At 44.6% G+C, this 24,122-nt stretch overlaps 1 protein-coding gene across 1 annotated transcript in view; it reads right to left on the reverse strand.

Annotated features, from left to right (window-relative positions):
* The window catches only part of NR1D2 (nuclear receptor subfamily 1 group D member 2), a 40,273-nt gene extending 16,482 nt beyond the window's left edge, over positions 1 to 23,791 (reverse strand). The window contains exons 1-6 of the mRNA XM_075547160.1: positions 23,478 to 23,791; positions 10,444 to 10,704; positions 9,501 to 9,589; positions 6,156 to 6,300; positions 3,174 to 3,802; positions 1,212 to 1,397 (exon numbers count right to left, since the gene is read on the reverse strand). Of these exons, the coding sequence (XP_075403275.1) occupies positions 1,212 to 1,397; positions 3,174 to 3,802; positions 6,156 to 6,300; positions 9,501 to 9,589; positions 10,444 to 10,704; positions 23,478 to 23,493 (1,326 nt within the window). The 5' untranslated portion in view covers positions 23,494 to 23,791. The remainder of the gene's footprint in view (positions 1 to 1,211; positions 1,398 to 3,173; positions 3,803 to 6,155; positions 6,301 to 9,500; positions 9,590 to 10,443; positions 10,705 to 23,477) is intronic.
* Positions 23,792 to 24,122: the final 331 nt, after the last annotated feature.

Raw genomic sequence — 24,122 nt, forward strand, 5'->3', positions numbered from 1 at the left:
CTACCTAGCCTCCAGAATGAATAACATAAAGTTGATCATTAATGTCCATCTGGCTTTGAAACACAAGGCTCATGTTTTCCTTTAAAGGGAAGAGCCTGACTTAAAAGCTGTATTTTTCCACTCCCTAGCCTATTTATGAATATATGGAGCTTGTTCTCTATCGTAGATAGGCCTAAGGTCCCTAGAAAACAAGACTTGCAGCAAAAGCTCATGTGAGATATGCACTGCCTCTGAGAAAACTAGAGTGAAGGAAAAAGAAATGAGGCAGGAAGGAGAGATAGGAAATATTCATGTGCATGACTGAGCTGGTCACAACTTGACACCAAGAGCAACCACTCATGCAATCCGGTGAAACCGTCCAGGAAAAGTAGCCCCTGGCAGCCTGCTCCTTCTGCCTGCAGAACAAAGCTTCAGAAACTTGGGTCACCAGATATCAACTCCCCACCCTTTCCAGGTTATCCATAAGTGAGTCCTGTGCATGGCCTGCGATGGCTCACATGACTGTGGTTAAAGGTAAGTTGGAGGTGGACAGAGAAAGAGGCACTGGCTGCCCCAGTCCTCCTCAGGGAGGGAGCAGAGCTGCCTGCAGTCCATGCAGGAAGCGTCACTGCAAGGAAGCTAGACTCCAAAGAGAAGCCACAGAGCCTCCAGGGAAGTGAGATTCCAAAGGTCCCAGGTGGCAACGCAGAAGTGCCCGACATGATTTCAGAATGTTCTATAATCTCCTAACGCAGAACCAAAAAGCCATATTCTAGTCACCTTTCTCATCCTATGTTGAGAACAGTTCATCGCAAACGTTCCTTAGATGTCTAACATGCGGAAACCGCCAAGTCACTCCTGGAAGCAATACTAGCACACCTCCATGCAGCTCACGCCTTGGGAAACTCAGAATTTTACCAAGTCTCTTCTCAGGAGGCAACGTGATCAATCTTTTGATGGCAGTGTAGCTCACTGCACTATGCTTATTCATTCAGTCATTACCATCACATTGATTCCGACTCATAGTGACCTGTAGGACAGCGGTTTCTGAGACTGCAACTCTTTGCGGAGCAGCTGGGGGTTTCGAACTGCTAACCTTGTAGTTAGCATCCCAACACATAAGTCCTAAGCCATCATGTTTTTGTGGACTATACCTATGAGAACATAATAAACCATCTCACGAAAATGAATTCTGCATACCCTGCATCAATATTCAGATTAAATAAACATACCTCAAAAGTCCCAGCCTTTAGGAGGTTGACCTGGTCATGCTGAGAGAGATCTCTGAACCCTGGAATACGCTTTGCAAATTCCACCACTTCTTTCACTGCTGGGGTGAAGCTCATAGAAAATTCTTCCCAGATTTCATGCCCTGATTTATGAGGATCCACATATGGAGACTTACTCATTGGACAAACCTAGTATTTGCAAAAGAGAAACGTTCTTAAATTGCGAGATAATAGTAAAATAATTCCAAAAGCATCATCTCACCCACCAGAAACCCCCAACGTGAAAATAAAGCACTCTAAACCTAGCAAAATCTAACGCTAGGATTTTCTCCATGTGCTACTCTGCAGTCTGCTTGTACAAGTTTCAGCCAAGGAAACTGGAAACGTGCTCTGTAACACATGGGTTCACTACTGAATATGCCTTAGTTTTAAGCAAAAATATCTATAACAAAATATTTTTTAAACTTTTTGCACAGGTTTAATTTTAATTTTCAATACTATCTCCTTATGCTGGCATGTAGTGCTTTATGGTTTTACAAACACATGTGTAAGTGTATGTAACTCACAGCTCTGTGAGTTATTTCTTAGATGGAGAAATGAGACTTCTGAGAGGCTTAGTGGCTGTTTCAAACTCAGAAGTCACAGCTTAGGACCCAAAACCGTTTTTAGTTAATAATTCAACACTAGGACTTTTTTTCCCCCTGAGTAGGTAAAATTACAATGCTACACTTTCCAAAAGGAAAGAAGAGGATAGTGAAATGCCTCTGTTTCTAAAAAGGTCACTAACCATTTATTTTGTAAACAGTAAGATAACTACTTACTATCTTCCACGTGTTCAATTTGGAAATAATGACTAGGGAAACCAGATAGGTACACCTTCTCAAGGGGAAACTGGGGAGCAGGGTGGAAGTGAGAGTCAGGAAGACAAAGAAATTATAAGAATACTAAAAACAATTGCAATAAATACACAACATCTACTCTGTCAGCAAAAATCAGGCCTTAAAGTCATTCAATCCAAAAAAAGATCCCAGAATAGGATGATTCTCTAACTCTGGGTTTATCTTAAGGAAAAGAGCCTAAAATGCTTGCAGGTCTTTCCAGGAAGGCAGCCACTGAGCCTAATTAAATATAAGGTTACCTTGCTACCTTCCAGATTCACGGAAGTAAATATTTGAAAAGGAAACGTATCTAATGCAGACACTGGGGTAGGGGTGACTAGTGTGAAAAGGCAAACGAAACTGCTCCTTTGAATTACCTGGCTGCCAAAAATAAATGCCACGCCCCGTCACAGAACCTCATGGCTTAAACTAGAGATGGGGCAGTCCTGTAGTTTTTCATGAAATTCTGATTGCATATGGATTTTTTTTCCTGCATAATGTATGTTGTGTAATGCATTTAAGCTTGAATGAAATAAATTAATATCTCATAGGACAAAATTAGAGAAAATCCTTTGACCCTAGATTAAAATATTCAAAATTCCCAAGGAATAAAACATCTGCTCTATATTCCAAGACCTCTTTCTAAGTAATATAATAAAGAAATTATTTACATAAAAATCTAAGACTTACTGATCATGGCAAGCTAGAAGGTGGGCCCGGTGAAGAAAACCTCAAAGCTATCATGTTAGTGAATGAACAGAATGGTTCCATTTTTAAAGGGATTCCCAAAACTTAACAGAACCAACTTTACACGATTCATATTATACACAAGCTTTTTTATACACAAAATTTGAATCCCAATCATACCACCAGTCACATCACATGCGTGTACCGAGCTCTGTATCGTTATTTGGTAACTGATGCTTGCTAATTATTTAACCTAAACTCCTGCATAAAGATGGTCCTGTGAGTCTCTTAAATTTCCTGACCCCATCCCCCCATGGTGCTACATTCCCATGCCCGAATAAAAGAAACCCTTCAACTCTTTTCTTGCTACAGGGGGGCAAAAATATTGAGTTCACTGTACCAGGTGCATTCTCCCTCCGGTGTTGCACAAGTAACTATTCTTGTTCGCATTCTGAGAAAATCCATCTACTGGAACTCTATCACATACTCTCTGAGGATACGCGTTGGAGAAGTCCATAGAGTGTCCGTTCGCAATACAAATGCCATGCCCATTTGAGTAGTGCATTATACTCCTCCCTCTGTACGGTCCGCTGAGATGCTGTTGGCTCTCACTACTTGGAAAATGGCTGCTAGGCCCACTGCCACAATGGTCAGGATTTAAGTTATACTGCTCCATGTTCTTGGGAATCCGATCTCCTCTCTGGGGCTGCATGGTTTCCATTGCATTTTCTCGCTGCTCCTGATTATACATAAAGGTATCCTTGTGGGCTCTGGTCACCATGCCAATCACCTCCTCCTTTGCAAAATCACAAGAGGGGGAAGAGGAGCTCTTGATGTTGTCTTGCTCCAGCTGAGGCTTGGGAAGCAGCTGCTCCTGGGCTGGTGAGACTGTCTGTTCAAGATGTTCCACTAATGCGTCATTCTGCAAGTGACCACTGAACTGGCTGTTCATCATGCTCTTCATCGCACTTTGCATCTCAATTAGCATCCTCTGTTTTTCACGCTTAGGAATACGACCAAACCGAACAGCTATTGAAAAAAGATATTTAATATCAATATTCTAAATAAGACTGTGAATATAAGAGAGTAGCAAAATTATCTCGGACAGACTTTGCACCCAGGCAGCCAAGCGAAGAAGGTCTACACACTTCCAGCCCCAAAGGGGGCAAAAAACTGGCTGGTTATGTTGTTTTTTTTTAAACAAACACCAAAGGGATTGAGTAGTAGAGGAGAGAGATCTTTCATTTTTCTCCCAAACAAAACTAAGGAGATGATCTATCACTTTGGTACTTTATAAACTAAATTTAAAACAGGAATATGAAATTAACAATTGAAGACCACAGGTTGAAGCAGACCAGCATTACTACCCAGCGCGTCAACGACAGGGTTTTGTTCTCCAGAAGGCAGGTCGGAACCACCTACCCAGTCATCAACGTTAGTGGAAACCAATGGACACAACCACACCCTGAGCATCAGAGCCCCGTCAGCTCACTTCCTCGCCTGATTCTCAAACTCCAGCACCTGCTCGATGAGCTGCTCTTGTTCAGCTTCTTAAAAAAGAAAATCCCTCCAAGAGCAAAAGCAGTCGATAGAAATGCAGTTATTTGGAAAATAAACTTGCTGCATTGTAATTAAAGTCAAGGAAATGAAATAGCTAACAATGAGATTGTTCATCCCCTATTCTTTCTGAAGCTGGTCATGAACAGTGTGACCTGAGGGAACCGATGACAAGGATCTACATGTGACCTCCTCCCTGTGGGACGGACAACAGAAAAGGGGGTGAAGGGAGACGTCGGACAGGGCAAGAGATGACAAAATGTTAATTTGTAAATTATCAAGGGCTCATGAGGGACGGGGAGCGAGGAGGGAGGGGGGAAAAAGAAGCCCCTGATGCCAGGGGCTTAAGTGGAGATCAAATGTTTTGAGAATGATGAGGGAAGTGATGTACAGATGTGCTTTACACAATTGCTGTATGTGTGGATTGTGTTAAGAGTTGTATGAGCTCCTAATAAAACGATTTAAAAAAAAGAAAAAACAGGAAGGGAAAAAAAGAGTGTGACCTGTTTTAACAACCCTAACCCTTGAGGGGAAAAAGAAAAGCCTCTTTCCAGTCTAATGTCCAGACAAAGATGGTAACAATTCATTATGTCCACCCAGCAATAAGGCCTCGCTAATCTAATTACAGCCTCTCACATATCACTAGTAAAGACAAACAGTTTCATCCTGTCTCTCTTTCTCTACTGTCTCCCCTTCATAAATGGTTACCATCATGTCTTGTTCTATTGGCTCAAGCTCAAAATTCATCAACCTTGGATTAGCATTTCTAGTTCTATGAGGAAAATTTTTAAAATCAGGCAACTAAAATCAAAACCTGGATGGGGAAAATAACTCCATTCTTAATCCCTCTATCAATGAGACACAAATGAGGGTATAACCTTCTCTAGATTAATATCAGGTTCATTTTCAGCACTTCTTAATTAACCCCAATAGACTAATCCCTCTGAAACCTACTGTTACTTAGAACAAAACTAGACTATCTAAAAATAATTTCCCTAAGCACAACAGAAGAGTCAAATCTTCCAAGTCGCCCACAGACAGTATTAATAGTTGCACACAGTGTCACCATTTGTTTCATGAGAATATACTATGGGAGAATTAAGCAACCACTACCACTGCGGACCCAAAAGCTTCCTTCAATTTTGCATCTTTTTTCAAGCAAATTAGGAGCCCTGGTGGCACTGTGGGTCTGGCACTACTAACTACAAGGTCAACGGTTCAAACCCAACAGCTGCTCTCCAGGAGAAAAATGAGGCTATCTGCTCCAATAAAGATTTCATCTCAGAAACCCTACAGAGTGGTTATACTCTGTGCTATAGAGTCACTGTGAGTTGGAGAAGACTCAATAGAAGTGTTTTCCATGCATTTATAACCTGAGCCCCAGAGTACATGTAAAGGCTGAAAAGTTAAGAAGAACTGGGTTCTTCAGCAATTCTAAGTAATCAAGGAGGGCAGCCCAGGATTGCTACATCAAGAAAAAGTAAGCGCCCTGTATACTGTAATATAAGCCTAGTTTTTCAGCACATTTTTTAATGCAGTTTTTGTGGTAAAATTAGGTGCCTCGGCTGATATTTGGGTGGGTTTATACTCGAGTATATGTGGTAATGTATTAACAATTTAGAGGAAAAAAATAGCTATTTACAAAAAAACAACAAAGAAAGAAACTGATGTTAAAATTTAATTAATGAACCAGGTGTCCTAATGGCATCAAAAAGTGTTTTGTGTTTTTCTACACTCAGCTTCATTCCAAGGCTTCTAGTTTTGGGTTTATGCTCAGGAATAAAAGATGCTTTAAGAAAACGCGCACGTTAAACTAGGCACATACCATCTCTGGACATTCCAACAGACAGACACTTCTTAAAGCGACACTGCTGACATCTGTTCCTATTCATTCTCATCACAGAGCAGTTTTCATTCTTCAGGCACTTCTTGTACTGGATGTTTTGCTGAATGCTCCTTCGAAAGAAACCCTAAGAACAGAAAAGGATAAATTTTAAAGCATCTAGATGAATTCCTTACAAGTGCTGCCCACAAACCTAATGTTCTAGTAAGACTAGGAAGTAACTCTGACTTAGAACAAGGAAAAATGTAACAGTGTACCTGGCACTCACCAATAAGCACCTACACCTGGGAGCCACAGGAAACCCTGCCCTTGGTGTTTACCCCACTCACCCCCTTATGACACTTTACTGTTTTCCTTCTCATACCTTTAATCACATATAAATCCTTAAACTTCTGAAATGACTGATGATTCCTAAAGAATTGACAGTGATAGGTATTCAATAGCTGTAATTCCTTCACTAGAACTCAATGAGTTTTTAAATAAAAAGCTTGGTCTTTCCCTATTGGTTATCTGCTGACATCCAAAAGACTTACTTGTTATGAGCCAGATGTTCCTGGCTCCATGTCAGCAACAGGCGGTATACCACCCACCCAACGCATGTCTCCAGCAAAGACAGTTCCAGAAGCTAAATGGCTATAAAAAGCTACATTTAGTTCAAAAATAATTTAACCACATGCTGTGTGATAACAATCTTTAAAGATCTCTAGCTTACTGATTCCAAGGAGAACAGAAAACTCAAGAACACAATTACCAAAGTATACTATATTTTCCTTTAAAAAATCACTATTACTCACACATAGCATGAATTTATAGCAAGTAGCTATGGGGTACAACAATTCCAGATTTTATTACTGTGGAACTATGCTGTGTGTCATCAAATTTGCTTCAAAGAGACCCATTGTGACAGACCTATTGTTCCAAAGGGTTTTTCTACACTGAAATCTTGATAGGGGCATATTGCCAGATGTTTTCTTCTCAAAGTGGCTAGAGGGTTTGAACTACTGACCTTCTGATTAACAGCCAAGCACTTAACACTTGCACCATTAGCCCTTGTTGGTACTATGCTATTGAATGAAACAATTGGTTTTAGGCAGTAGAAATTCTGAGAGCGACAAAGAAATGTGTGTTTATCATAGACAAAATAGTTATGTATATATTCCTCTAGTTCTTTAATGCTTCCTCCTCCCACTATCATGACCCCAGTGCTCTTACAAATCTGGCTAGATCAGAGAAGTACCCTGGTACAGATAAGAGCTGTCAACACACAGAATCCAGGACAGATAAACCCCTCAGGACCAATGAGAGTAGTGATACCACAAGGGTAGGGGGAAAATGGAGGGGAGAAAGGGGGAACCAATAGCAATGACATACAAACCTCCTCCCCCAAGCGGAAAAACAACAGAAACAGGGGTGAAGGGAGACAGCAGACGTTGTAAAATATGAAAATAAAAAATGTATAAATTATCAAGGGCTCACAATGGTGGATGCGTAATGGGAGCTTATACTAGGGGCTCAGGTAGAAAGAAATGTTTTGGAAATGATGGCAACATATGTACAAATGTGCTTGATCCAATTGATATGTATCATTGTTATAAAAACTGTAAGAGCCCCCAATAAAATGATTCTTTTTTAAGTTTTATGTATTTACCAAACTACACCATTGGTTTTATGCTTTTGTTTTTCTATCCATTAGGAAAAATACATGACCAATGATTACTTCACAATTTTGTTTAACAAACAGTATTTGTAGTTGTTATTTAGCATTGAGCAAGTGCTACATCTATATAAAACGCTGACTAGTCGTTATAGGAGCCCTGGTGGTGCTGTGGGGTAACTGTTGGCTACTACTACAAGGTCAGCAGGTTCCCGCCCACCAGCTGCTCCACAGAGCAAAGATGAAGCTGTCCTCGACCGATGACTGCGCTGGAACCCTGTAGGGTCAGTGTGAGCTGGACCAGACTCCTGGGTTTGGTCTGGAGTAGTCTTCTAAAAGAAGCCCACGTGGCACAACAGTTAACTGCTCCGCTGCTAGCAGAAAGGTTTGATGGTTCAAACCCAGCAGGTCTGTGGGACAAACACCAAGCAATCTGCTCCCCAAATCACAGCCTAGAATTGCTTCTCAGCCTTTTGGCTAAGATCAAGTGTAAAAATCATAGCCTAGAAACCCCTTGGAGGTTATTTGACTTTGTCACAGAGAGTCGTTATGAGTCTAACTGACTCACAGGCAGCCAACAACATTCTTGTGAAAATGAAATGACCAGTCATTAAAAGCTACAGATTCACTGAAAGCCACCTAGAAAAATATTTCCTCTTTGACCATGTATATTCATTACTTTACTCATCATACACTGCCAAAGTGGAATCCTGTCTATAGCTGTAAGTCAGAAAACTGCAAAAATGAGGTGTCTTGGCATGTTAACCTTAGATACTCCAGAAAAGCATTAGGCCAGATTTGTCTTTAAAAAAAAACACTCCCTGGGTATAATTAGGAAAGTACAAACTACCTCACTAAGATTCTAACACTCTACAGCAGGGGTCCTCAAACTTTTCAAACGGGGGGCCAGTTTACTGGCCCTCAGACCCACTGGAGGGCTGGACTTTAAACTGAACAAATTCCTATGCACACTGCACATATCTTATTTTGAAGTAAAAAAGCAAAAGGGGGAAAAGCACCCGGCGGGCCGGATAAATGTCCTCAGCGGGCCGCATGTGGCCTGCGGGCCGTCTTTTGAGGACCCCTGCTCTGCAGTGATAACTAAGAAACTTACAAATGAAATGTCGCTTTCCCTAGTGCCTCAACTTATAGCTAAGACTATTTTACTTACTTGGCATTACTTCTGAAGAAGTCACATTTTTCACAAGTATCGAGGATGTATTCCCAGCTACTTACTACCTGACATGTCAGATGTGAAAGGATCCGAGCAGACCTAATTCAAAGTTTACTTTAAACTAAGTTCCAACAAGACACTGGAGCCTGCTGTTTTGCTCCTTGGCTGTCTCCCTACTACCTAAAGAGTGGATGACACACAGCCACGGGCTTCATACCACCGTAATGTTTGAGATAGCAAATGTGTTTGAATCCAAATCTTAAGGAATACTTTCACAGAATTAAAAATAGTAATTTTCAAAACAAGTTATGCACTGCACAAAATGTTTACTTACTCCATAAGTGTTTATGAAATATAAGTGTCTACACATTGCATAAAATGCTTAAAGCTTAAGGAGCAGTTGATTTGTCTCCCCCTTCAGACTATGGATATGGAAAATGGAAACCCAATCTCTCTGATCCCAGGATCACTACCGTAAGGAAACAAAAGCATGTTTTACCTTACAGCCTTCACACGCATGAACGCCATAGTGGAACCCTGACGCCACATCCCCACAGACTTTACACAGGAGAACCATGCCGCTAAATTCTAGGGCACAAAGAGGCAGAGTGAAAAAGTTAAAACACTGTTGTGTCCATGAAGATTTCTTTCCACTGAATATTTTGTTGAGTACATTTTTAAAAATCACAAATCTACTTTCATAAAGTAAAAAATATATTTACACCAAATTATCAAATTTTTAAATCCTAATTTTCTTTAAAGCACATCTTAATGAAGCTGCCAAAAATTCCTCAAAGACCTGGGTTTTGCTTTTCCTGCTGATCTTAAACATACACTGAAGTTTTGTACATCAGGAGTTACTTTAAACCAGATGCAAGATCAAAATTAAGACAGCAATCATCAGGAATAAGAATTAAGAAGTGAGGCAAAGACATCTAAAGACGAAAGGGGCTCTATCTTCACAGACAGCTGTGCAAACCCTGCGTCCCACATCCCTGTGGGAGGCATGACTTTGACCCGCTCCTGTGGCAGCTCTTACCTCCATGCTCACTCAGAGCGCCAAGCACACTACTCATGTGGTTATCGCAAACCTTGTTTCCTAACCCCCAAAGCTCTCAGCTCCACTTCACGCATGTGCACTCCTGACCACAAGTAAGTACTCTTCTCTGGACAAGATTCAGTACCAGGAGTCCAGAAGAAAGATTACCTGTGAAAATGTTGGGAAGGAGGCACACTAGAGGAAACATGGTCAGGCAGAATACATAACCACCTGCCTTGGTTATGTCCAAAGATAGGGACAAAGATCAACTATGAAGTCACCGATTTCTGAACTATGACTGCACAAAGGAAGAAAAAATTGAAGGAAAAGTCTCCCAATTGAAAAAATTGACCCAAAAAAGTACCCTCTGCAGTTCTCAGTGGCAATCGTTACTATAACTTACTTGTCACTCCACTATGATTCTTTGTCATCCCTGGTACACTTGATTTGCTTGTTTTCATAGAACAATCTATTCGATCACTCTTCAAGAGGCCTTCAATATTGGAGAGCTCACCATTCTTGGGATTACCATTGTTATCCAAGGTAGAGCTATTTGGAGAAGATGGAACAGAAGAAGACTGGAAACTATTCTCGGAACCCTCGCTGTGACAAGAGGCAGGGCTTGAGGCTGAACTGGAAGAACTGATATAGGCGATCACACTTCCTGGAAAGGGGGGGAGGGAAAGGGTAATTAGATATATGTATTATTGAAAATTTTAAAAGTCGGTTATTTTAGAAATGAACTGATATTAAATGCTTGCTTACATCAAAATTAACCCAAACCCACTGCCATCTTGTTGACTTCAACTCAAAGTGACCATATATCATTTCCAAGACTGTACATCATTCCAGAAACAACCTCATCTGTCTCCTTAAGCATTTGAACCACTGACCTTTGGTTAGCAGACCAAAGTCTAATGCAGAACACCTCCAGGACTCCTACACTGAAAGTAAAAGTAGCTCATTTTCTTATTTCTTACTATTTCCTATTTTCGTAGCTCAAAGTACATATAACTCTTACGGACTCAGAAAGTGAGAAAGCTCACAATGGCTTATTCTGAGATGCACAAGCCAACCCAAATCTAAGGCTTTTCATTTCCTAAGCTTGTCCTAAAACAATGATTGAAAAATGTTCCTCAGTGACTGTACAAACTGCTTTGGCCTTGAAGAATACAGCTCTAACCCTTGGGCCTTATCTCGTATACCTTTATTGATAAAATCCTTGAAACAATGATATCATTTGTCTCTGGCCAGCATCTGAATAAAACACTCATCAAGAACACATATAACATTTGGAATGCTGGCTAAGTAATTTATCTTAAATGGGGAACCTGACATAGCTGCTGCTACTAACACCCATGTGCTTGATGGGCCCCCGAGGTTTTCCCTGACTATCCACTAATTCCCAGTCCCACACTTTCCCTTCTTGTTGAGAGCAGATAGCCATTAAGGCCCTAGTTTCAGCCAAGTAGCCGAAACTTGGCTACTTTGTTTCCTGCCTAACCCAGTCCCTGGTGCTCCAAGCTATGAGCAGCATGGGCAGTTGCAAGAGTCGACCTTCGTTGCCATTGATTGAAACACCGAACACCCATTGGACTACAGACATACCATATTAGGAACATAACGAAATTGGTGGTTCATCTGGTAAGCCTTAATTAGCTTGCGAACGTCATCACGGACGCCTTTTTTACCTTATTAGGAACATGTAGCCGATTGGTTGTTACACAGTATGCTTCATTAGAATATGTGCCTCCCACTTCCTACCTGCAGCTGATGGGCTAACGTTGTTATGCTTCATTGTAATACACATATTGTATTGGATGCTATGCAGTATGCCTCATTAGAATATACACCTCCTAGTTCCTCTTTATTGTAAATATATACCCTGAGTTTTGACAAAATAAACTAGCTTGATCAGCGTTTTGTCTTGCTCCACGTCTCTGTGTCTTTCTTCCATCCAGGTTCGTCGCCCTTCCGGGTCACCGCGTGAGGGTCTCGCTGGACGAGACCCCCACACCTTCTCCTGCCAAGTCTGCCATTCGACTGACAGACACATTCCTCTTTACGGGTCCACACACGCCATCGGTTCTCCTAATTTACTATTTGCAGAAGGACATGACCTAAGAGTAACAGAAGGCCAGCTCTCTTTACAGAGCTACCAAAACCCAGCCAATTGCCACCAAGTTGATTCCAACTCACTGGGATTCTGAAAAGAGACCACCACTGCCCAAAGGCGTGTCAAAGGCTGTACTCTTCACAGAGGCGCCTACCAGCACAAGGAGTTGAGCACTCGATTGAATGCTAAGTAAAGCTTGGTCATTTGAACCCACCAGCTTCTCTGCAGGAAAAAGTTGAGGCACTCTGCTTCCAAGATTTACAGCCTTGGAAACGCCATAGGGCAGTTCTACTCTCTCTTAAATCAAAAAGGAAAAAACAAACTCACTGCTAACTCAGCGACCCTCTATGGCAGCAGTTCTCAACCTGTGGGTCGTGACCCCTTTGGGGTTCAAACGATCCTTTCACAAGGATTGCCGGATTGCCTGAGACGTTATTTCTGATGGTCTTAAGAATCAAGACACTGCTCCTCTATCCATCTCCAGGCAGGTCTGCCCACATGCAGATACACCCACATACGGGGGTCGCAGCATTAGGAAGGTTGAGAACCACTGCTCTGTGGGTTTCTGAGACTAACTGTTTACCAAAGTAGAAAGCCTAGTCTTTCTCCCAGAGCTGCTCGTGGGCTCAAACTGCCACAAGTTGGGCAGATCAATCAGGACTCCTTATTCTCTACTAAAGTCACTATGAATCAGAATTGATTCAACAACAGTGGGTAGCCCCTTTAATTTTTTTCAGAAGAGGCCTGCCACCTCTGTCTTTCATGGGAGTGTCAGCCAAGCAATTAACATTGCGCCCCCCAGGGTTCCTTGAACAAGAGGGTACCCAAAGGAAATTGGAGTTGTGTTGGGCAGAGCAGAGCTTGCATAGTACACACTTTTCCTGCTAGGCGAGCAACAAGCAACTCACTCTGAGTTAGTGCACCCAGTGGCGTTACCTGGGAAGGTTCCCTCATCAGTGAATTTTTTCATAAAAGCAGTTTCTCTCAAACCTTGTTTTTTTGTGATAGCTGATTTAAGAGAACAGCATGCAGCTGGGAAATTTTATTTCCTGCTCAGGAAAAATGCCGCTGAAATTGTTGTGATATTGAACACAGTGTAAAAGTGTATCGGTGGTTTTCTTGTTTCAAAAAAGGGTGAAATATCTATTGATGACAAACCTTGTTCCAGACATCCGTCAACTTCCCTAACAGCAAAAAATGTCAGTCCACCCGTAGTGCACTTGGAGTTCGATCAGGTCCGACTGGTAATCAACAAAACATCTGCTCATGCAGCCAACTCTGTGCGCCAGTTTTTGGCGAAAAACAGCATACCTCTCTTGCCCACGGACCTTACTCACCTAACCTCACTCCCTGCAACTTCTTTACAGCAGATGAAGAGGGGCATGAAAGGACAGCAATTTGAGGATGTAGAAGAGTTGAAGGAAAAAATACAAGGGAGGTGCTGTCAGCCATCCAAACAGATGAGTAAGAAAAATATTTCCAAGAATGGATTCACAATTTGACAAATGTATTAGTGTCTGATAGAGTACTTTGAAGGTGATAAGGCTGTTTTGTAAAAAAATTAAATACATAGCTTTGGCAAAAATTCCAGGTTTGGGGCAGTTTACCCCCTCATATTACAGTAACAGTACCTCTTAATTTCAACTCTCGGTACACAGAATAAACTTACACTGTAAAGTAAGTCTGCCACAAATAGTTTTTAAACTATCAATTTCTGTGAAGTCCATAATCCAAAGCAGTATAAAATATTACCCTGGGTCGCACATGAGACAAGCAGGTCTTCTGAGAACCGTCTAGACTACACTGAAGGAAGAGCATCAACCACAAGCAAGCATTCATTCAGAAAGGAAAACTTCCTCTGCTAACGGAAACACTCCCAACTTTACTGTAGACAGGAATCACACTGGTTAAGACAAATTTTTAAACTAACAAGCCAAGCAGCCAAAACTGAAACCAAAAAACCCAAATCCCCCAAAATGAGGATTTCTATTTAGTATTGTGGGATACTACAGCAATTTACAGAGCCCAGGGATGTAAGGGAGTAGACTCAAGGTAGGAGTGAAGGAAATATGGAGACTAGCATCATGGAAGAGTCAGGCATTTGGGACATTAATCTCCAACTCCTTGGGACTAGTCTGATAATAATTCTTGTAAAGAAATTATTCCTATACCAATCTACAAACACAGTGGTTGGCAACTCAAATTGAGTTTTAATTCCCAGAGTACATCTAATAGTTCCTCCACCCAATGAAGAAAGGAAGGGAAAGCTTTGTCAGAGTACCTATTAGCTGTCAAGTGCAAAATGACACAATTTCATACCACATTCCATCCACACAGCAACTCTGTGAATTAGCTTGCATTAACCCCATTTTATAGAGCAGTGGTTCTCAACCTTCCTAATGCCTCTACCTTTTATTTAATACAGTTCCTCATGTTGTGGAGACCCCAATCATAAAATTTTTCATTGCTACTTCATAACAGTAATTTTGCTACTGATTTGAATCGGACAACCCTTGTTAAAGGGCCGTTCGACCCCCAAAGGGATCAGGACCCACAGGTTGGGAACTGCTGTTATAGAAATACTCAAGAGTTCAGAAAAGTAAGAGTAAGGAGGTATACCAGAAGGGATTGCTATAAGTCACAGAAACTTTTATTAAACAAAAATACTAAAATGTAAAGTTATTGTTTCTCAGAATACCCTCCATCTCTCTAATCCTTACCAAAGAATTCTTGCTCTTGGATTTACACATCCAAACAGCAGTTTGGGGCACCATCCTCTAGGGACTCAAATGGTGCTCTTTGAATTTGAGAACAAAAGAAGTCTGCAAGGGCAAGGTCAGGGCTGTCGGGTGGATAGGATTCATTTCCCAATGAAGTTCTCTTGATAGAGAAAAATTCATCAGGGGAATAAAAAGAGATGGGCGGGGGTAACGGCACTAACCCACCCAAGGGGAAGTTATTGTTTATATCTCCACAGGAAAGGGAGAGAGGGGCCAGACTTCAACCCGATGCACCAAGACTTGAATGCACCATACCAGCACAAAGCAGGGAACCAATAGAGAGGTCTGCGGGGCCAGCCCCAATCCCAACTACCTGGGCAGACAGACACACACCACCTGACCCCATCCCACCCCCAGAAGAATGCACTTCAGAAGACAGAACTGAAGCTACAGCTCAGGGAGAGGGGTGTGTCTGACCACAGCACACAGGAACACAGGAAGAGGAAAGGAGAGAGAAAGTGCGACACATGGTGGCCCACCTAACACCAAGGATGATATTCCTGCTCAGAGCAGCCAATGCACAGAGAAGACCCGAGGGCCAGCCCCACCACAAGACATGACATCCCTCACTGACCCATAGTGCTTCAAAGGACAACAGTGGAGACACAATGTGGGAACTGTGCATGATCTGACGCCACCAACTGGGGGAGAGCACTAAGGGCTGCTACAACAGAGCAGCAAGGGGAGCAGAGCAATGAAGTCCTGGGGAATACCAAAAATAGACTTTGGGGTCAGGATGTGGCACCCCATCAGACTCCCCCAGAAAACACTCCTAAAGGTCAACAAACAGATCTGGGTTTCTCTTTTTTCTTGTCAGTTTTTGCTTTGTCTTGCTTTTGTGATTATCGTCTCTGCATGTCTATCTAGGTAAGACAGGCGGGCTAACAACCCAGGAGAAAACAATGGGACCAGAGTTACGGGTACTGGGGGTCACAGGAGAGGGGGAGGGGGCAAGAAGGGTGGTGTCAACAAACCCAAGAACAAGGGAACAAGTGATCTAAAATCGACGGCAAGGAGGGCATAGAATGTCTGGTGGGGCTTGAGCAAGAGCAATGTAGCTGAAAGGAATTACTGAAACCCAAATGAAGGCCAAACATGATAGTGGGACAAGAGGAAAATAAAAGGAAATAGAGCAAAGAATTAGGAGGCCAAAGGCATTTATAGAGGTCTAAATCAGTGGTTTTCAACCTTCCTAAAGCTGTGACCCTTTAATACAGTTCCTCATGTTGTGTTGACGCCATATGTGGGCGTATCTGCATGAGGGCAGACCTATCTGAAGGATAAAGGAGAGGTGCCTCGGTTCCTAAGACTATCTGAAATATGGTTTTAAGCAAATCCTGTGAAAAGGTCATTCAAGCCTCAAAGAGCTTGCAACCCCCAGGTTGAGAACCACTGGTCTAAACACAGGCATGTACATATGTAAACATATTTATATATAACGATAGAGAAATAGGTCTATGTACACATATTTATAATGTTAAGTATTAAGGTAGTAGATGAACACTGGGCCTCTACTCAAGTGCTCTCCCAACACAAGAACTGTTCTAATAACCCAGCATTCTGTGACCTCACCTTCCCATTATGTGAAGCTGAAGACAAAATGGGTGCATAAGCAAATGTGAAGAAAAATGATGGTACCTATCAAAAAATATAGTCTGGGGTCGTAAAGGCTTGAAGATAAACAAGCGACCATTAGCTCAGAAGCAACAAAGCCCGCATAGAAGAAGCACACCAGCCTATGTGATCATGAGGTGTCGATAGGATCAGGTATCAGGCATCAAAGACCCAGAACAAAATCATACCAATGTAAAAGGGGGGCAAAGAGGGGTCTGCAAGTGGAAACCCAAAGCCCATTTGTTGACAACTGGACATCCGCTTACAGAAGGGTCACAAGGAAGAGACAAGCCTGTCAGGGTGCAGTATAGCACCAAGGAAGCATACAACATTCCTCCAGTTCTTTAATGTTTTCTCCCCCTATCATGACCCCATACAAATCCAGGTAGGCCAGAGCATGTATACTGGTACAGATAAGGACTCAAAACACAAGAAATCCAGGACAGATAACCCCCTCAGGACCAAGAAGGTGAGTAGCAATACCAGGAGAGGGAGGGAAAAGGTGGAGGGAGAAAGGGGGAACCGATCACTATGATCTACATATAACCCCCCCCCCTCCAGGGGGACAGACAACAGAAAAGTAGATAAAAGGAGACAGCGATCAGTGTAAAACATTAAAAAAATTAATGACCTATAAATTATCAAGGGTTCATGAGGGAGGATGGGTGGCAGAGGGGGGAAATGAGCTGATACCAAGGGCTCAAATAGAAAATGTTTTGAAAATGATATATGTACAAATGTGCCTGACACAATAGATGGATATATGGATTGTGATAAGAGCTCTAAGAGCCCCCAATAAAATGATTTTTTTTAAATTCATCAGTGCAACTTTTCTTGGCCTTTCTCTGCAGTTTTCATTTCCTTAAAATATCTTCACAGTAAGTCTTTGGTTGTTTTGTGTCCTTCAAGAAAATTTATCAAGAACATCATTTTGGTATCCCAAGAAACAGTTGTCGTAACTTTTTTATGGTTCCCATATCCTTCATGCATTTTTTGGGGGGGTCATAATCTTCTAATCTGATCTCTGTGCCTTGAATTGATCTTGGCCAACAGACCCCCTCAGAAATCATCCTACCAAGAGTACAACAAGTGTCACTCAGAGAACATGTCTGCAGCCATCCACTGACCAGAGATAGGACTGAAAGCTTGGGGGAATCTACTTGTGCCCGTATGAGCTAGACCCTAGCAGCAGTGCTTCTTTGAGCTCCTCTCAGAAACTCCTAGCTCTTACCGAGGAGACCTGGACAAGTCCATCACTTTTATCTCAGGAAACCAGTCATTTTGAAAAAAATGGTACTATCTGACCAAATTACAAGACTGGATATAATGGTGTTCACAAAAAGGATTATTAAAGTGCTGTACACACAGGTTTTTAATGATAAAGGAGGCAAAGTAAAAATCCCCAAACCAGCAAGTTCCAACACCTCCAGAAACAGACAGAACTTACCCGCTTAAGGTGCCTCAAGATAAAATTAGCCGAGACACAGACCTCTCTATTTTTAGTCACAAGAGACCCTGGGGCAGAGCCAGGCTAGGGCATACTCAGTGGTAAACTTCAGCCCTGCCAAAAGTCAAAGTCCAATTTTGTCCTACCAGGAAGAACTTACCCCACATATCCTTCTGTTTTCTTACTGGGATTCTACACTCCCCATCACCCTGTCCATCATCCTGAAGGTAGGCTTGACCTGACATGATGACTGTATTTTTGACCTTGAGAAGTAGAACAAAAATATCAACGAGCGTCCATTAACAAGCTTCCACTTTTCTCTCTTCAAAGCGGGGTCCTGATAAATTCTACTCACACGGTCGTAGAGTAAATCCAATTGAAGCATCAACTTCTGATAGTGCCCTCAGCACCAGGGCTCCAGGGACCAGCATGATCACTTCCCTTCAAACTAGAAAACACCTATGTCCACCACTCATTCCAGTGTCATGTGAGCAACGTTTCAAACTGAAAACTGCTGAGATCATAGATGATCAGGAGGAGCAAACACTGCCCAAGTGACAGTATCCAAGTGGGGTCCTTCATGTAAATTGCTGGGGAGGGGCCCAGTACAAACAGGTGTCCGCAAAAAAAAAAAGCTCATTGGCATTAAGTCAATTCTGACTCAGCAACCTTATAGGGCAAGAGAGAACTGCCCTATAGGTTTCCAAGACTGTAACTCTTTGCAGGAATAGAAAGTCTCACCTTTCTCTGGAAGAGCAGCTGGTGGATTTCAACTTGCTGGCCTTGCAGTTAGCAGCCCACCATACCACCAAAGCTCCTCCCAAAGCTGACTAACGGTTACAAAGGAGATGTTACATCAGGAGGCTCACACACTGTCCTTTCCTCCAGCTCGGACTCCTCACAGCTTCAAACAGAGCTGACCCGCAAATTAACCCCTTCACCTGAGACAAAATCATCACATTTCACAGGATCCTTCAAATGCTATGTGGTTAACAGCTTGTGCTCTCTGTAAGAGGCATCAGAGAATCCTAATTCTGACTCTGCCACACCCTTGGGCAAGTTACTTAACTTCAATTTCTTAGCCCCTGGGGTTTACAGTGAGGGTCACCCTCCTTCCTAGAAGTAACGTGAGCAATCAGGCCAACAGAGGGCAGGGCCTCACATATAAATAAGTGTTCAACAGACACGGACTACTACTTGACAATTATAAGTTCTATCAGAATACACAAAACTAACTTTTCTCCTCCCTTTTCTTAGTTTTGTTTTTTTTTAATACGGCACAAAGACCCAGTGGTTTCTCTGTCGGTCTTCATTTCCACACCACCTTTCATATTCCTCAGGTCTACTGACCAGTCAAGCAACTTCCTACTTCACTTCTGATTCTTCCCATTACCTTGCTATTTCTCTCTCAAAGTGAAAACTTTCCCCTTACACTTCCTTCTGATGTTTTCTTTCAAAATTTGGCCAAACAGCACACAGGCTGTACAAATAAGAATTAGACTATATTGGAATGTTTCGTTATCTTTTTCAAGTGTAGGTTATATGCATGTTTATGAAGTTTGTACAAGTTATCTTTTCCTTCAAAGAACTTGTTAGGTGGCCCACCAGGCCGTGAGGATGACGTTCCTGAGTAGAACATCCAGTCCACAGAGAGAGCAACATGGCTAGTCCCACTATGAGACATGATGCCCCTCAGTGACTAAGGGCGATACAGGGGACAGCACCGGAGACACAGTGTGGGAATTGCACCCGACCTGATCCCACCACACCAAGGCAAAGCACTAGGGGAGTGCAGCGGAACAGCAAGGGAATGGAGTGGCAAGGTCCCCAGGGAATGCTGAAAGTAGACTTTGGTGCCAGGGCGTGGTGCCCCAACAGACTAGACTGGGAAACACTCCTAAGGGCCAACAAACGATCCTTGAACTAACTACAAGCTTTTCTTTCGTGATATGTTTTGTTTTGTTCTTTGTCAGTGGTTTTTGTTTTGTTGTCTGGTTGTATACTGTTGCTTTGTTTTCCTGTCTTGTTGTCGTGCATGTTAGTGGCTCCACAGGTCTGTCTGAATAGGACAGGCTGGATGAACTATCTGGAGGAAAAACAATGGGACCGACAGTTCCAGGGGGACTTGGGGTGGGGGGAGGTGGGGGGGTAAGGAAGTGGTGTTAACAAACACAGGGACAAGGGAACAACATGGGACCCAAAATGGTAGTGAGGGGGGAGTGGCGGGCCTGGTGGGGAATGATCAAGGGTAAGGTTGCGTAGAGAAGAGGTACAGCTGTAGCCCAGGTGGGGACGGAGCATGGTAGTGGGGCAGGAGGTAAGTCCATAGAGATGGAGGAAAGAGCTAGGAGTCAAGGGGCATTTGTGAAGGTCTGGACAAAGACATGTACATGCAAGTATATATATATATGAGGTTGGGGAAATAAATCTGTGTCTATATTTATAGGTTTGGTATTAAGGTGGCAGAAGGACTTTGGGCCTCTACTCAAGCACTCCCTCAATGCATGAATACTTTCTTTTATTAAATTGGCACTCTACGATGCTCACTCTCCCGACACAACTGCTGAAGCCAAAGCCAGTGAACAAGTAAATGTGGTGAAGAAAGCTGATGGTGCCCGGCTATCGAAAGAGATAGTGTCTGGGGTCTTAAAGGCTTGAAGGTGAACAAGCAGCCATCTAGCTCAGAAGCAATAAAACCCACATGGAAGAAGCATACCAGCCTGTGCAATCATGAGGTGCCAAAGGGACCAGGTATAAGGCATCATGCAAAAATATATATATATCAATGAAGAACACAGCTTTCCCCCAGATCCTGGATGCTTCCTCCCCCCAACTACCATGATCCGAATTCTACCATGTAGGACTAGATAGGGCAGAGGTTGTACACTGGTGCATATGGGAGCTGGAGGCATTGGGAATCCAGGGTGGACGATACCTTCAGGACCAGGGGTGTGAGGGGCGATACTGGGAGAGTAGAGGGTGAGTGGGTTGGAAAGGGGGAACTGATTACAAGGATCCACATGTGACCTCCTCCCAGGGAGATGGATGGCAGAGAAGGGGGGAAGGGAGACTCCGAATAGGGCAAGATAAGACAAAATAACAATGTATAAATTACCAAGGGCACATGAGGGAGAGGGGAGCGGGGAGGGAGGGGGGAAAAAAAAGAGGACCTGATGCAAAGGGCTTAAGTGGAGAGCAAATGCCTTGAAAATGATTAGGGCAAAGAATATACGGATGTGCTTTATACAATTGATGTATGTATATGTATGGACTGTGATAAGAGTTGTATGAGCCCCTAATAAAATGTTTTAAAAAAAGAACTTGTTATGCCAACAAAAATCTGTGAAGAAAAAGTTATCAACTCAATTTCTCTCATCCTTCTTTATTAGACATCTGCAATGCTCATGAAGGGGACAGAGATGGCTTCAAATTGCTTTCACCCCTGAGAATCTATATTTTATTATCACAGATGGTTCTTGTGAATTGTAGCCCAGTGTGTAACCACTACACCACCAGGGCTCCTTCCCAGATGGTTCTTATAGATCTCCCCAGGTATACACAAAAATGTGTATGTTAAAAATGTTGAAATGTAAATTCAGAAGCAGTTTTTCAGGATGGACAATACAATTCCCAGCAGGGCGTCAAACTGGAACGAATCACTTCAAAGCCCTGGTAGAGGTCATGGATTAGATGAAAAGGTCAATGGTTGAATGTATAGGAACTGACATCTTGACATCATTAAAGAATGGGCCACAGGTGTACCACAAAGCATGGAATTTGGCTCCACCAATCAACATCTTCAACAATTTGGAAGATGTTAAAGGGAATGCCTAACAAAGTTATCTTTAACGGAGGGGAAAAAATTTAAAAGCAAAAATAATTTTACTACACTATGTGACATCTTTAGCTACCTTAAACCTGGGGCCCCAAAGGAAAATTCTAAAATAATTTGGTTATTTGCACTTACTTGCAACTCCACCTAAGATTTATTTGTAACCCCCCCCCCAAACTTTGCAACTTTGTAGTTGAAAAAAAAAAAAACGACGCAAAAGGCTCAGGGCAGAGTTATGTTCCCCTGTGCATATTTATCAACTCCCTGACTGCATGCTAGGTAACCCATTTTTTAAAACCTTCTCCAAAACTATGTAGGTATTTAAAACATGTTCAGAAACCAACTTTATTTGTGCTACTCATCGAAAAGTCATGTGTTTGTTATCAGGGCATAGGTGCACGGCCTCTACTTTAAACTCAACAATCCCATGTGACCGAGTGGACAGGTGTAAGGGCCTCCTTTGTTTAGGGGCAGGAAATGGGAGGCCAACACTACCTGTTGCGTGGAAATATTCTTTCGAAATCAACGCTTACAAGAGATGTATAACGCCAAAATCCTCTTGATCAGGTTCAGGAGAGGTCAGCGACCCACTGGCTTCGTTGGTTTAAATGAACAAGGATCACTCTAAGAGAGTCTCAGAGTCACCTGTGACCACCTGAGTCATCCCGTGAACTGAACGACTGGAGACGGGTGTGAGACGTTTACCCGGAAGGCTGCAACCGGAGGGTATTTTCCAAACTTTCTTTTATGACTCAGGGTGTAGGAGGTAAGCCTCCACCCTAGAAGAAACGATTTGTGCGCCTGTAAATAGCAGTGTAGGTACATCGTGGTAAGTGCTGCCCCGTCCAGGGGCCGTCGGTCGGGATCTAAGCCCTTGACCTCAGTGGCCGGTCTTTCCATCACTGGACGCCCGCGCCTCGGGAGAGTCCTCCCTTGACACGTGTCTCACACGAGTCCTGCAATTCCTAAGGTTCTGCAAGGTGGGCGACCAAGAGCATCCCCCCCGGGCGCCCGTCAGCCTCTGTTCTGCACGCCGGGCTCACCTGGCCCGCGGGCGGCGGCCGCTGCACTGCGGCGCCGGTCTGGGGCCACAGCGGCAGGATCCCGGGCACGCACCCGCGTCCTCCTCCGCAGCGAGCATCCCCGCGGTGGCGGAGGGATCGCGGTCGCGTCACGGGCCGGAGGTTCCAAGGGGAGGGGCCTCCCGGGCTCCCAGGCGGCGCGGGCCCGCGCGCGTACCCTCCCGCCCCACGAGTCCCTGCGGCCCCGGGGAATGTGGGTCACCGAGCCGGGCGGCCTCACGTGTCCCCGCCCGCTGCCGCCGCCTCAGCGCCCATTATGTAATGCCGCGTCACTGGCCCGCCCAGCCAACCGGCGGCCGCGCGCCGCCGAACGTAAACACAGCGCGCACGTGGCTCGCGCGGCCAGGCCATGTGAGGGGGGGGCCGGGCCCGGCCGCGCTGCGGCGTTGCGGGGAGCCAGGAAGGCGGGCTCGGGGTGGCCCGGGGGGCGACGGGAGACGAGGCCGAGGCGGGCGGGCGCGACGTGCGGCAGCCCACCCCGCCCCCCGGCGTCCCCTCCCGCCGCTGGCACCCGAGATGCCCAGCGTCCCTCCCGCCGCCCCCACCCGCCGCAGTCCGGCTCTTACCCGCATTCACTTCCATGGTGGCCTCGGGAGAGGGCCGCGACCGCCCGCTTCCCGCACAGGGGTCAGCGCCGCCGCCGCTTCAGCGCCGCGCCGCCCCGGGCTGGAAGCGGCGGTGGTCGCGGGGCCCCTTCATGGGCTGGGCGAGCGGGGCGCCCGGGACCCAGGTCCCGCGGCCGGGAAGGGGGCTGCGGTGGAGCGGGCGGCAGCCGGCGAGGGGCGCTCCTCCCGGGGTCCCTGACAACAAAAGCGGCGGCGCGGCGGCTTCCTGCAGCCAGCTCACCGCGGCGGCGAGGGCGGCTGACGGGGAGGGCAGCAGCGACCATGTGACCCGCGCACACACCCTCCCTCTGCCCGGCCGGCCGGCCGCTGCCGAGGCTCCGCCCCGCGCGCCGCTCGCCCCGCCCCCGCCCGCCCCGAGGCCCCGCCCCCTGCCCGTCCCAGCTCCCCTTTCCTCGGCCTCCGGCTCCACGCGCCCCTTCCCACTTCATTCCCAGTCCCTTCTCCTCCCTCCACTTCTCCCTCCTCCTGGGGCTCCTTGTTTCTTCCTCCTCCCCTTTCTCCTTCTGCCCATCCGCCGGCTACCCTTCCCGCCAGGACCTGGGAACGCCCCCCCAACCTATCCCTGTCTATGCTCACCCCATACTC

The sequence above is a fragment of the Tenrec ecaudatus genome, chromosome 4 (assembly GCF_050624435.1).
Source record: "Tenrec ecaudatus isolate mTenEca1 chromosome 4, mTenEca1.hap1, whole genome shotgun sequence".
Classification (NCBI taxonomy): Eukaryota; Metazoa; Chordata; class Mammalia; order Afrosoricida; family Tenrecidae; genus Tenrec; species Tenrec ecaudatus.